At 47.5% G+C, this 14,615-nt stretch overlaps 1 protein-coding gene across 1 annotated transcript in view; it reads right to left on the bottom strand.

Annotated features, from left to right (window-relative positions):
• NCAPD3 (non-SMC condensin II complex subunit D3) overlaps window positions 1–14,615 on the bottom strand; it is a 112,038-nt gene that overhangs the window by 48,714 nt on the left and 48,709 nt on the right. The window contains exons 16-17 of the mRNA XM_029573252.1: window positions 11,235–11,452; window positions 4,286–4,477 (exon numbers count right to left, since the gene is read on the bottom strand). Coding sequence (XP_029429112.1) covers window positions 4,286–4,477; window positions 11,235–11,452 — 410 coding nt within the window. The remainder of the gene's footprint in view (window positions 1–4,285; window positions 4,478–11,234; window positions 11,453–14,615) is intronic.

The following is a 14,615-nucleotide window of genomic DNA, read 5'->3' as shown; positions in this document are numbered from 1 at the left end:
CATTTTTACAGGGTGAACAGCCTTCTTGATAATTCATACAATGTTGCTGCTTGAACATACTTTCCTTTTGAACTTGGCTGTAGAAGCAATTCTGCAATTTTCCCTAATGCCTGTGTATCAGTACCCTGGACCATAAAAGTTAGGGCCCAGCGTTGGTTGTCTGAATCCTGTTTCACTTCCTGGCCCCCTAGAAGTGGAGAGTGATGATACAGTTGCAACAAAATCATGTAAACTAATTGATTAAGGGTTGTAATCCCCATATCTTCTGTTAGGGGTAGTAGCTGCTTCTCCATGCTGATTATCTCCCATGCACCCTTTACTTAAATTTCCAACTCTAGCCTTTAGGGAGCCAAGTGTTTATCCCATGCCTTTTTTTTTTTTTAATTCATTTACTGTTTTCTTCTTCACCAACTCTTCTGGAAGGGAATTCCAGGCATCTACCACCCTCTCCGTTAAGAAATATTTCCTGATGTTGGTTCTGAGCTGTCCCCCCTGAAGTTTCATATTGTGACTCCTAGTTCTATTGTTTGCTTTGTTCCGGAAAAGTTTTGAGGAACATGCATCATTAAAAAACAATTCAGGTATCTGAAGGTCTGTATTATATTTCCTCTGCACTTCTTCTCTTCCAGGATATACATAGTCAGATCCTTCAGCCTCTCCTTATAAGTCTTCAGATAGAGACTCCATGCCATTTTGGTCACCCTTCTCTGGACCATCTCAGTCCTGTCTTTATCCTTTTTGAGATATGGTCTTCGGAACTGAACACAGTGCTTTTGGCAAAATTGACCACCCAGCCCAAGCCTTCTAACAGCTGAGTCGCACTGTCCCCCCTTCGCATGGGACAGTGTCTGTATTAACCAATTGTTGAGATATGGGTGGACAGTGATTCCCTTACATTGGAGAGCCACCGCTACGGAGACCATCATCTTGGTAAAGATGTAGGATGCAGCCACGAGACTGAACGTTAACACTTGAAATTGGAAGTGCTCCCGCATCTCGCAAAAACAGATACCTTTGATCCATATCCTGGATGAGAATATGCAAGTAGGCTTCGAATAGGTCTAATGAACAGAGGTACTCCTGGCAAGCACAGACTGCAATGTCTCTATGTGAAAACATTGCACCCCCAAACTGCAGTTCACACCTTGAGATCCAGAATGGGATGAAAGGAACTGCCTTTCTTGGGTACCATGAATTAGATGGAATAAAGACCACGGCCCTACTCCAAAGGAGGCACCAGTACCACTGCACCCAAGAGTTATAGCTTCAGAAATGTTTTGCAGACTGCCTGTCACTGAGTGGAACAGAGATACACCATGAAGACATCTCATATGGGGTAATGCAAGCCCAGAGTGTAACCAGAGCCATAATCACCAAAAGCTACTGGTCAGGTGTTGTGGGTCCACTCCCTGAAGAACTCCCACAGATGTCCACGAACGGAGTCAAGAGGAAGTGAATCATCTGGACTCAGGAGGCGGCCCTTCTGGCCCCCACTGAGGAACCGGTGCCAGCCCTTTGTTTTCTATCGCCACGAAAAGATTGACCCCAGACTCTTGAACCAGTACAGGTAGCAGAAGAGGCACCAAAAAATTACCTACCCAGATGTTACCGCTTTGAGGCCTAAAACTGCCCCTGACCTCTGCTGGCCTTAATGGAATGGCTCTTGACCTCTGGCAAGTACTGGGGCTTAGGATCTCCAAGGGTCTTCAACTGGTCCAGGTCTGAAGAATAGACTGCCCTTCCTTGACCAAGAGGTAGCAGCCCTATTATGCAACCACAGAAGCCAGCACACCGTGACCTTCAGGGCCACCAACTTGGAGGAACACTGCAACAGATCATACGGTGTGTACGCCAAAAAAGCTGCAGCGGACTCCATTCTACCTCCTTGCTCTCTGGAAGCTGCTGGATCTAGCGCAGGAGAGCCTGGATCACCAAGGCCAAAGAGATGGATATCAGAACTACTGTGGCTGATAAAATGAACAATCTGCGCAGAAGAGGTTCCATCTTCCTATCCTGTGGATCCCAGAAAGACATGCTGGCCTCCCACAGGAATAGTGGTAGCCTGGTCACATTTGTGACCAGAGTGTCCACAATCTGAACCTGGAAAAACTTCTGCATTGAAGTGGGAGGAAGCAGATACAGGCGTTGCCAGAGGATAACCCCCCTCGAGACGGGGACTCCCACTCGGCCAACATTTCTTCAATCTCTGGGTAGAGCAAGAAGGCAACGGTAGTTTTCCGCTTCCCCTTAATGATAGAGTTGTACACTGGAGTGTCCTGGGGCTTGGACTCCTCCAGAGACAGGAAACTATCTGGTCAATAAGGTAGCTAGTGAAAGACTGATCACAGAGTCATCCTCAGGATCAGGGGGAATCTCCCCTTCTTCCATGGATGCTGAGCTATCGGCAGGCTCCTCGGCATTCCTGGGGTCTTCCCATGAGGGCCCCTGATGCTTCAAGAGCTGACTGGGGCCTCTTGGCTGGAATCCGGGGCAAGGGGACCCCGGCACCTGGTTCTACCCCTGGCCTGGAAAAGGTACAGAAGTCTTGGTGGAGAAATTGCAAAACCTCTGAGCTAAATTCTTCCTTGGGCCCTGGGGCTAACAGGGAAGCACATTTCATAGGGGGTCTTCCCAGGCTTCCCACTAGGACCAGCACGGGAGGCGAGCCAAACTCCCCCCTACCCACCTCACTGACATCCAGTGGGGGCGAATTCAAGATGACTGCTGACTCTGAAGCTCGCATGATAGACTGCATGTTAGGGCTTTCTAGAGATGACGCAGCAAAAACATTCAGTGGGTGAAGAGGGAGCTAACCCCTTACTGAGCAGGCTCCTGGCGCCTCACTCAGAGTGCAGGCCAAAGAAATTGACCCTTTCTCTGCTGTGGCCCTGAGGATCTCGCAGGCCTTGCAGAATGGGTGGGCATGGGCAGACTTCATCGCAACACGTGGCAGGGGTGCGCTCAAGCAAACCACCCTAGCAGCTATAGCCCCCGGGGAGAATTGCATATGGTCACACCATGCAGCCACGCTAAGTCTCCTGATGGTCTGCACACACACGCACACACACACACACACACACACACACACACACACGATTCTCTGCCAGTTTTCTTTTTTATACAAAACGGCCATGAGCAGAAGAGGGAGGGGGTGGTGGAAGGTTGGTGTCCACACCATCACAAAATAGAGAAGCAAGAACAAACAGCCCCTCGGGAGCAGGAGACCTTCTCCCAGCAATAGAGATACACTTTGCAATTACCTCCACCCTTTTTTTTCTCTCCTTGCTCCCAGGCCAAAATCAACCTAACACCCCAAAAGGGGCTGGGAGCTGATCTTTGGGCTCACACAGCAGGCATATCAGCGGCCTGGCCCTGGGATCTGATCACAGATCAGTTGTCATCTCTGCTGCACCATTCCAGTCCTACCATCTGCTGGAAGCAAAAAATATTCTTAAGTATTGGCTGTGCCATCACAGGAGAAATCAGTGTTGTCTGCCTCCATCTGCTGATAGGGAGATATAGCTCACTTGTCAAGCTGGACTGGTGTAACAGGACAAAATGGAAATCTAATTTGTCAGCACCGAGAGTATAACTATGCACATAATAATGTTCTACATGCAGAAGCTTACTCTATGGTGTAAAAATGACAGAAGTCCACTCTCCCCAACTGTAACATTTAATGTGAAGAAAATTATCATAATTGCAAAACCACAAGAATGACAGCAGAGAAATGAAAAAAAAAAAGTTTCATGTTCTTTTCCCTCCCCCAAAGTCTTTTCTGAATAAAAGCTACTTAAAAACAGCTTAGGGCTTGCAATTCCATTTTTAAATTCTTTCTTCAGTCTCATGGCAGAGGACTTCAGTAGAACTCCCACTCTGGATGAAACCATGGACAACGCAGGAGCTGAAACCTGCACTTTGGAACTTCACTCAAATTAAGACTTTCAAAATAAAGCAAGTCACACAAGTATGCAGAAAGAAAAACTGTATAGCACAGTCCTCACCTATTTGGAGAGATGGGAGTAAAAACCCACAAACTAGTCAACTAGAAGTTAAAAGTTGCTGTTCTGAACAATAAAATCCCTCATAAAACATTTTAATTTTAAAATAAGAGAATAGTGCCAAGACCCTCAGGTGGCTGTTCAGCAAGATACATTCTTGCATGTATCTTATGTAATCTCTTAACCAAGTACAGAACTCCAGTTTTACATCTGAAAACACATTTTTTGAATCTGATGTACTATGAAAATCCCTGAATACAGGAAGGAGCAGGAGGATCTCACACCTTCTAATGCTGTCCCAGGTATCCAGGATCCTGGTGTAGTCCAGTTTAGGTGAAGATCCTGCAACCTTGGCCAAGAGCATCCAAGCTGGTGCACAATGCTCCGTTTCCGTGTGAGAGATCAAATTATTGATGAACGTGGATGAGAATCGGCCTTGCTTGGACCATATGTGAAAAGCCTTGGTTAGGTAACGACTGAAAGGGAGGAAGGGGAAAAAAAATAAAGCTTTAGTAGCCTGATCCATAATCACTAATAGAAAGGGTCAAGAAATGACATGAACTGGCAAACCCAGGGCATAAAATGTGTACAGAGATCAGCAAGAATGTTTTAATGACATTTCTGAATCAACTATATTTACTGGGAATTATAGTGCTGTTTTCTTTAAACAGGAGAATGTGCAGATAGGAGAGACCAAACAATTTATGGAGAACCTGTTATGCTTGGATTATTTCACAACTCTGAGTGTACATGAAATTCTGGTCCATCACCTTTCAAAAGCATGCCCACATCCATGGGAATACTAGGAGACACAATACAATTCATCACTTGTCTTTATAAAGCCAAATGTCTTCAGTCGACCTAGTCTCAATATAAATTTTGATTTATTAATATACAGCTCTTCAAAAAATACCTCAACTAGGTCAGATTTTAAATAACTCGCCCTTTGAAATACACTCACTGTACTATACAAGTTCCACAGGAGGACAATATTAATCTAGAGCAATTTATTAAAAAATGAGTTAATGTTTTAGTGCAGAAGTTTTTAACTGAGGGTATGTGTAGCCTTAGAGGTATTTGAATGGGTTGTAGGAGACCTCTCCAATAAATTTGTCTGCCAAACCATCACTATCAGCCTTTCTTCCTGCAATGGAATGAGAAATTACTACTTACCTGATAATTTCCTTTTCTTTAGGACAGTCAGATGAATCTAGAACAAGGGGTTATGCACTTCTACCAGCAGATGGAGACGGAGCAAACTTGACGTCACAGTATATACAGCCCTGTAGTGACATCAGCCTCCAGTGGAGAGCATCGGTGGCCGTTGGGGAATCAAAGGCCCCTCAGGCACCAGTTGTGTCAGTAGGGCACCAGTATGAAGCGCTTTGAGCACTGCAGACTGCACCATGTGGTCTAACTCCTCCTGAAAGTCCAGAGTGGCCAGGACTGAGGGAGAGGGATGAGGCGTCACCGGCTCTTCCTCAGGTCTCCGAGGCGGCATGGTGCCTAAACACCAATATCGGTGGGGAATGCTCAGGACTACTGGGGCATCGGGGATGGGGCCTCTGATGGCTGGTGTCGCTTCGGTGGCAGACCAGCAGTCACCGGTGCCCCACCGGAACCAGAGCCGTGCGTCAAACGGTGACTGGTGGCAAATGCTTGCGGGATCTCCCTCGGTGCTCAGCCCAGTTTTTCCCCCAGTGCCAAGGAAGCAGAAGATCCTGATGTCCGGGACAGCAGTGAAATCATCGAGGATCTATCACCATTCCCGTGATCCTTGGAGGTATCTGTGAGAGGAACAGCAAGGGGAAGCGTGTCAAGGGGCTCCTCGCGACCTCTCGGCATCGATGGAGCCGACGCAGGAGTAGGAGCGGATTTTGGGGCCCCAAAAAGTTTCTCCATCTGATCGAGGTACGCCCAACAGTCTTTGTGGATCATCTGGTCACAGAGATGGCACCCACAGATGTCATGCGAGGCCCCCAGGCAAAAGATGCAAGGCTCATGCAGATCTATGATGGACATGATTGGAGAAATTACTTACCTGATAATTTTGTTTTCCTTAGTGTAGACAGATGGACTCAGGACCAGTGGGATGTACAAAAGCTACTCCCGGACAGGGAGGGAGGCTGCCCGTGGCCCTTTAGTACTGCCCTTGCAAAGGCTGCATCTTATCGGGTTTGAACATCCAGGCGGTAGAACTTGGAGAAGGTGTGTATGGAGGACCACGTTGCCGCCCGACAGTTCTCGGCGGGCGACAGTAGCTTGGTTTCTGCCCAAGAAACTGCCTGGGACCTCATAGAATGAGCCTTAACCTGTAGTGGTAAGGGCGTCCCTGCCTCTATGTAGGCTGCCTTGATTACTTCCTTGATCCAGTGGGCTATGGTTGCCCATGAGGCTGCTTCTCCTTGTTTCTTCCCGCTGTAGATTCCATTGTCTCACCGGTATTCATTCCGGAGGCATCTGCCTCTCGAGAGGAGCAAGCAAGAACGTGCCACCAGTGCGATTCCAGAGTATCCTTCAATGCAGCCCCTCCCTCAATGGGAATCGTTGTTCGCTTAGAGATGGCACAGACCATGGCGTCCACTTTTGGGAAACGCAGGTGTTCCTTGGTTGCTGTTTCTAGAGGGTATAGGGCTTCCAAGGCCCGACCTCCTTTGAAGCTGTACTGGATCGGGGCCTAGCCCAACCAGGGATGCTCAACCCGATCGGTGCTCCCTTTTTACCTTGCCGGGAAAAGAAGTCAAATCCATACGGCAATCCGAGCTTCTGAGAGTGGAATTTAAAGTTTTCTGCTTACCTGGTCTCTGCGCTTACTGATCGCTGCAGGGGGAGAGGGCTTTACCTTCACCACCGCGCTTGATTGTGCACCCGCTGCCTTTCAGCCACTCTGGGGCTAAGTCCATGCTGGGAACCGGCTACCGGACCAAGGCACACCTCTGAGGGATATCGGAAATCACCTCAGGAATTCTCAACTGGGGAAGGGCCCCTTAGGTTTCACCGCAGGAGAGCAGGGCTCAATCTTCTTTAAGGTAAATTTTCTTTTTCTTTCTTCTTTGGTGTAATTCTTAACACTATTCTAGTGTGTGGGATAGTGTCTGCCTCTGCTAGGAGACAGAGAGATACTGAAGAGCTAAGGTTACTGCAGGGGTATATCTAGAGTGATGTCAGCTTTGAAATCTGACTCCGTCTCCCATCTGCTAGCAGAAGAGCACAATACCCATTGGTCCTGAGTCCATCTGACTACACGCTAGGAAACTACGGGCACCAACAAACTGGTAGACACCATAAAAAAAAAAAAACACCTGGTGTGCGGTTGATGACCGGTGGTCACCGTAAGACGGGTAGTCGGGGAATCAACCGTAACGTTGGAAAAAAGCAAGAAGAACAACCTACCACACCAAGGAGGCACTGACCACGAAGGGGGGACAAGACGAAGAGATCAGGAAGCACCCGAAAGTTAGAGGAAAAAAAAAACCAAAAACAAAACATGAAAATTGAGAGCTCCACAAACCACAAGGCAACTGCACCACGGAAAAGAAAAAGACTGAAGGGGGACCTCGCGTGGATGTGCAGATAGTGGCATGCTCAGTGTGCTAGTCAAAGCTTCTAGAAACTCTGACAAAAATGTTTTCCGTGCCGGGCTCCATCGGATGATGTCACCCACATGTGAGGACTACCATCCTGCTTGTCCTAGGAGAGCCACCAATTTTCCTTTTCTGTTCATACCCCAAATCAGTCCAGACACATGAAATGTACCCAAGCTATCCTCCTATGCTGGGCATGAACCCAAAAGACATGTGCGTAGCGCACTCTCCTCAAAACCTGCCATTTCGGGCACCTAGTTGGTAACGCCTGGTGAAAGTATGCAGAGAAGACCATATAACTGCTCTGCAGATCTCCTGCGGAGAAACCAAGAGACACTCAGCCGAGGATGCCGCTTGCACACTAATGGAATGGGATTTCAGCCCCACCTGAATTGCCCAGGCCTTACAAATACAGGCGGATAAAATGGCCTCCTTCAACCATTGAGCAATAGTCGCCTTAGAAGCCTTGTTCCCTTTAGGTGCCCCTCCGAAGAGCACACAAGTGATAAGATTGTTGGAACAAACAAATGATCAGACCGTCAGAAACTATTGGTAAACTTCAAACACCTCAACAGCGCCCAACACATCCAACAAATGAAGCCCCTGCGCATTTGGCCACGAAGCATCCCAATTCTGGAATGCAGGAAGCTCTACTGATTGACTAAGGTGGAAAATATATACCACCTTTGGTAAAATGACAGTACTGTCTGAAAGTCACCCCCTTCCATAGAAATATGCAGAAAAGAAAAGGGTTCCTACAAGACAATGCCCAAATTTCTGAAATCCTTCTAGCGGAACATATTGCCACCAGAAACACCACCTTCAGTATGAGATCCTTTACAGAATCCTCATACCGGTGGCTGCAGATGCTTCACGCCCTTTAGAAGACTGACTATATCTGGATGCGAAGCCAGAGGCGTTCCTTGAGCCTTTCCTTGGAAACATCCCAGGGCTGCCACTTGAACCTGTGGTGAATTGAAGGCTAGCCCTACTTAAATGCTAGTAAACTAGACACCAAAGCCCAAAGGGAAAGAATGTTGTAATGACCTCCTCCAAATAACCCTTCAACCGCAAGCAGTGCCTTTCAAAAGCCAAGCTGTGAGACAAAGGCGAGTCGCCTGATCCAAAAAGATTGGTCCCTCATGGAACAAATGTGGAAGATATCAGCCTCAGGGGTCTGTCCACCACCAGATTTATCAGATCCGTGAACCATGGCCAGTGCAGCCATTCGGATTACCCACCCTGGGTGAGTTTCAAAATGTTTAAGCATTCTTCCCACAGGGGCCACGGCAGAAACACATAATACAATTCTATGTGGACACAGATTAGCCAGCACATCGAACTCTTCAGACCCAGATTCCTTCCTGCAACTGAAGAATTGGCATACACTGGCATTCTGCTTCAAGACCATAAGTCCAGCTGAGGAAAGCCTCACTTGGACCAAATGAGATCCTTTGCCTCGTCTGCCAGGTCCCATTCTCCCAGATCTAGAACACTGTGGCTGAGAAAATCTACCTGAATGTCATCTACTCCGGCTACAGGAGACACCACCAGAATAGTCAGGTGTTCTTCCACCCAGTAAAATAACTCCTGGGCTTCTAGAGACACCATGTGGCTCATAGTTCCAACTTGACAGTTGACACAAGTCACCACTGTTGTATTTCTGACAGAACCTTCACCGCTTGACTGCATAAAAATTGGAAGAAAGAAGAGACTTTGCTAGATTCACTAACCAGCCAAGAGACTGCAACCGCTGCATCACTCAGTGCACTGAACATTGACAGTGCTCCTTCGATTTCACCTGGAAGAGCCTGATGTCCAGATAGGAATGCACCAAAATGCCTTTCCTCTGCAACACTGCAGCTATCACCTCCACCTGTGACCCCTGGACCTGTTGCACCCAGCGCAAAATAGGCACATACCTTGAAACTGCTGCAAATCATAGCCCAGCGCAGAGACCTTGAAGATCCTCTTCCTATTTCCGGTCATGCGCATCCTTCAGTGCCATTGACCCTGCCAGCAGAGTGGTGGTCTTCTTGGTCATTGCTGAAACCGACGCATCCACCTTTAGAAGTTTATCTGCCCCAAAACCGCCTCCAGTAGCAAATAGAACACAGATCGGCCTTCAAACCTGCCTCTGGGGTATCTCACTCCCTAACAACCAGGTTTTCGACTGACCGATGAAATGGGAGTGCTTTGGCCAGACCTCGAAGGCCCTCCATGACAGGATCTACTCTTTTGTGATCGGTTCTTTCAAAATGTGATGGATTAAAGGAAAGCGTTCCTTCCGCTGGAAGAGCAGAACCACCCTGGAGTCATCACCTTCCACTACAGGAGTCCCTCCAGACCCCACTTGGTCAACTCCTACCAGATCAGCTGGCAGTTTCCCATCCAACTCAACGGAGTCTTCCTGCATGCCAGAGAGACCCAGACTCCGGACTGGGGCACAACTCCGCTGTTTTGAACACTCCCGACTGCTCACTTTCTCTGACAGTCTGCTTCAAGGGCCTGGGAGAGTGGTCTGCTTACCAGCAGCCCCTTTGTGTGCCAAAAAAGCTGTGTGCCATAATAGCACAAACTCAGTTGAAAACATGTCTTGGTAATCCAAGTCTCCCTCTGGGGATCCCTCAACTTCCTGGATCCACCCGGGAGCCCTTCCTGAACAGGCATCGCCAGCAACAATTCAGGGGGAGAAGCTGGACCTTCCCCTGCAGCCTCCTGCGACTGAATCCAAGATAGATCCTGTTCCTGCGCTGCAGTGTCCTTTATCCAATCTTCTTTCCCACAGTTCCTACGGCACTGCCTTCTCCACCCAACTGGCACCTACCGCACAGGCCCACTAAAAACAGACATGAAGATGTCTCCCTACAGCTATTGCAATGCCACCCCTAATGAACAAGTACGCTTCGTTCCCCGCACCTGCAGTGCCATCAGCACTCCATCAGCGGACAGAGGAAAAATCCTGTGGCACTATGGAGCTGATCACTGGCCTTCCCTGCCGGACTCCATACATGCAACACTTTCTTTTGCCTCATCATGTTTCCCCTTTGCCCGGGGCTCTCCCAGAACAGCAGCAGCAGGCACCAGAATCCAAGTTGGTTTGTGCTGTCAAACTTTTTTTTTTTTTTTTTAACTTGATCAGCTATCCAGATCAAAATAAAGATGCCATAAACAGGGAAGGAACCAGGCCAGAGCCCACAATATTGAAGAAGGCTGAAGCAGAGTGAGTTTGGGGGGGGGAAGGGAGAGAAGGAAAAGAAATCAATAGGCTGCAGCTGAGAGGAGAGTTTCAACCCCCAAGATAGTTGGAGTCCCTCACTTCTCAGGAGCCCTGAAGCTAACTGAATATGTCTACTTCCTCACTCCTTGGGTTCACCTGGGACCTCCAAACACTGCATGGATCCACATATGTCTGAACCTGCTGCAGACATACAGTGATGTCACAGGACACATTTTGTTCTCTGTCTCCACCTGCTGGCAGGAAGGCATAACTCATTCATCTAAACTGGGATGGCAGGAAGATACAAAATATATATATTTATTCTCCAGTGTTATCTGCAGGTTTAGGAAAATCACCAAAATACTGACTGTTCCTCCAGCCTTGCCACTTACTGTTCAGGCTGGGCTGTATTTAGATTTTTCCACTTACCTAAGCTCTTGTCTTTCTGAAGTTACTTGAGCAAGCAGGTCCCAGGCCAACTTCTGGCTGTCATCCTGGCTGAGCTTGCTATAACGTTTAACATGCTGCAGAATAAGCTGGTCCAGGCATTCCAGAGCCTTCTCCTGCACAGAGTTCTCTGAATCGATCACCACAGGAACCACACCTGTCAGCCAAGCCTTCTGTATGAGGACGTTGTGGGTCTGAGCCTGCCGAAGCACAAAACATGCAGAGGATATGACCTCCTGCCAAATACTCAATAACAAGTAACTGATGAAATGGACATTAGATTCTGCAATAGCCCAATCTGCTGCTCATTCACAACAGAAAAATATGATGGGTTTTCAGGATCTCTACAAGTGAATGAGAAATTGGTCTCCAATGTATGCAAATGTATTTGATGAATATGGAGAAATTCTGTTTACCTGTTCCTTTCACTGAATCCTGCTATACCAACCCAAACCCATACATTAACATTGTGTACCAGCAGATGGAGACAGAGGACAGGTTTTTCCCATGACATTACCAGTATATAGGATGGTGCAGTGCTGTCAAAGGCCAGTATGCTATGTCAAAGCAATGGAAGTAAAAAATATTACCACCACCACCCCCAAAAAAACCCCCATTATCAAATTTTAGAAACCTTAAACAATATAGGAGAAAATCCTCTAAGGTAAAGCCTCCTCTTTAACCCCAAATAGGAATAGACAGAAATAAGAAATTAAAGGTAGTACTCAGATACTCTCCACAGGAGGTAAGGAAGCACTCTCTAAGACCTATGATTGTTAACCAAAGTGGACAGATTTCTCGGATGGGTCTTGGACTGGTGTAGCAGGAATCAAGGAAACTGAACTAACAGACAGGACTAAAATTATTCCTTCCTCATCATCCTGCTACACCACAGTTCAGACATGGGGGAAGTACCCAAGCCTATTAATGTGGGTGGAAGGAAGCTAAAGTTGCCCTAAAGATACCCATATACTGTTTGGAAAAATTATGTAAAGGCAACCGCCTCACAAATTTCCTCCTTAGTAAGAGACAGATTCAACCCAAGAAGAAACCTGATCCCTCACAGAATGAGCACAAAGGGTCTGTGGAACCTGCTGACTCTTCAGCAAACAGGCCAGGGAAGGCCCAAACAAATCTAGTTTTCAAGGTATCATCAACCATGAACATGCATGAGGTATATTTACATACAACTGAGGCAACACATGCAAAACCAGACATTTGTGGCACTCCAGGACTGGAAGTGCCTACCCCTGTAATAGTTCTTTAATCCAAATGGACAAAGAAGATATGGAGGCTACATCACGTTTTCGAGGCCCCTCCAAAAAGGACAGGCAATATATTAGTTTTCTGAAAGGAACTGGTGACTTTCAAATACCTAAAGAAAATAAGCTGAACATCTAAGCCAAGAGGGAGCTATCCTTACCATGAAGGTCCCCTCAGAAGAAGCTGAAAAAGAAAGAGCTTGATTTAGATGTAAGGCAGAAAATCTTAAGTTAAAAGGAGCTCATACGATTCTCCCCTCCCCTGGCTCACCGGACTGTCTCCTGCAAGCCTTCAGAAATCCTCTTGCTCATTTCCCCTCGACTTCTGTGTTTTGGTTTTTTTGCTAATAAGCTTTACCCACGCAAGGAACAGCCCAAGAGCAGGAGCCTAGAACAGGCAGGGAGAGAAGGGGAGTGGGGGAAGAGGAAAAAAAAAAAAAAGAGAGCCAGCAGCCTTCTTCCTCTCAGAGTGTGTTTGGCTGCCCCCCCTCAAAGTACCACTCCAGGACAGGGAGCAGCTAGACAGGCTTGCACTGCGTCTGATCCTAGATGCATTGCCGAACTGCCGCAACACCCAGTCCACCATTTGCTGTAGGCAGAAAAATACTGGATTCCTGCTGCTTGGGACCACCCCTAAGTAGTGGCTGTGATGTCACAGAGGGAAAATAGTGTTGTCTACCTCCACCTAAAGGAGAAGGGGAGGGGAGAACCAACCGATTCGTTAAAGCCTGGTCTGGTGTAGAAGGACGAGATGGAAATGCCATTGAATTGTCCAGAGGATTTACTCACACAAGTGCACTATACGTGCATAAATGGCTTTTGAAAATTGTTCCAATAGTATGTTACATTTACCTGTGCAACTCATTTAAAAATTCAGTAAGGATCTTAGCAAGACAGAGCTTTAAACTCTTAAATCAGTCTGGCAGAACAAATAGCTACTCTGCTCAAAAAATAGCCTGCACCCTTGTGGAATGAGCCCGTAATTGCACCAAGCGAACTCAGGTGAACCCTAACGGAATAGAGACCAGTCTCTGAAAGGTGTAGAAGGTAGTCAGTCAAGCAGTTTTTGTAGACAGCAGGAGAAAGGATTCAGGGCCTTTTGCTCACACCACACGGAAAAACTCCCCCACTTCGGTGCATAGGACTTTCTAGTGGAAGGCTTTCTGGAAGGTACAAGTACCTGAGACACATCCTCCAAGACATCGAGTGGTCGTAGAATCAACCTCTTAACATCTAGGCTGTGAGCGACAGGACCTGGAGGTTGGGATGCCGCAACCTGCCCCAATCATGAGAGTGATGAGATCCTGGGAATACCCCCAATCTGAATGGTTTCCTGATGGAATCTCCAGAAGGAGTGGAAACCAGACCTACCTTGGCCAATGGCCAAGGGATTATGAGAATCATAGTCCCTGTGTCCTCACAAAGCTTCAACAAATTCTTTGCCTCCAGTGGAGTTGGAGGATACGCGTACAGGAGACCCACGCTCTAATAGTGTGCAAAGGTGTCTGAGGCTGGACTGCCGAGTATCCTGTACAGGAAGCATAACTGAGGAATCTTCTGATGTCAAGATGTAGAGAACAGATCCACCTCCAGGCTTTCCCATAGGAGGAAGATCTGATTTGCCATCCCTTGGTCCAGAGACCATGTGTAAGATGGAGAGGAGCAACTAGATACATCCTCAATCGCATTCTCCTTACCGGCCAGATACAAGGCCCTGACCACCATCCCATGGGAGAAGGCCGATGACCACATCTGGACCGCTTCCTGATATTGGACGTACGATCCTGTACCTCTTTGCTTGTTGACATACCATACCGCCACTTGGCTGTCGGTCTGTATCAGCAAAATTTTGTTGGACAGCCGATCTCTGAAAGCCCATACAGTGTACCTGTCAGCTCGGAGCTCCAGGAAATTGATTTAATACAGTCATTACTGGGCAGACCCTGGGTGCTGAGCCCATTGACATAAGCCCTCCAGCCCAGGGTAGATGCATCCATTGTAGGCACAATTTGGGCCCAAGAACTTTGGAAGGATACCTTTGTTCCAAATTGGAATTTACCTGCCATCAGACAAGGAGTCCCAGCAGGATGGGGGTGACATG

Source organism: Rhinatrema bivittatum, chromosome 12 (assembly GCF_901001135.1).
Source record: "Rhinatrema bivittatum chromosome 12, aRhiBiv1.1, whole genome shotgun sequence".
NCBI lineage: Eukaryota > Metazoa > Chordata > Amphibia > Gymnophiona > Rhinatrematidae > Rhinatrema > Rhinatrema bivittatum.
This window is presented reverse-complemented; position numbering and strand designations above follow the sequence as displayed.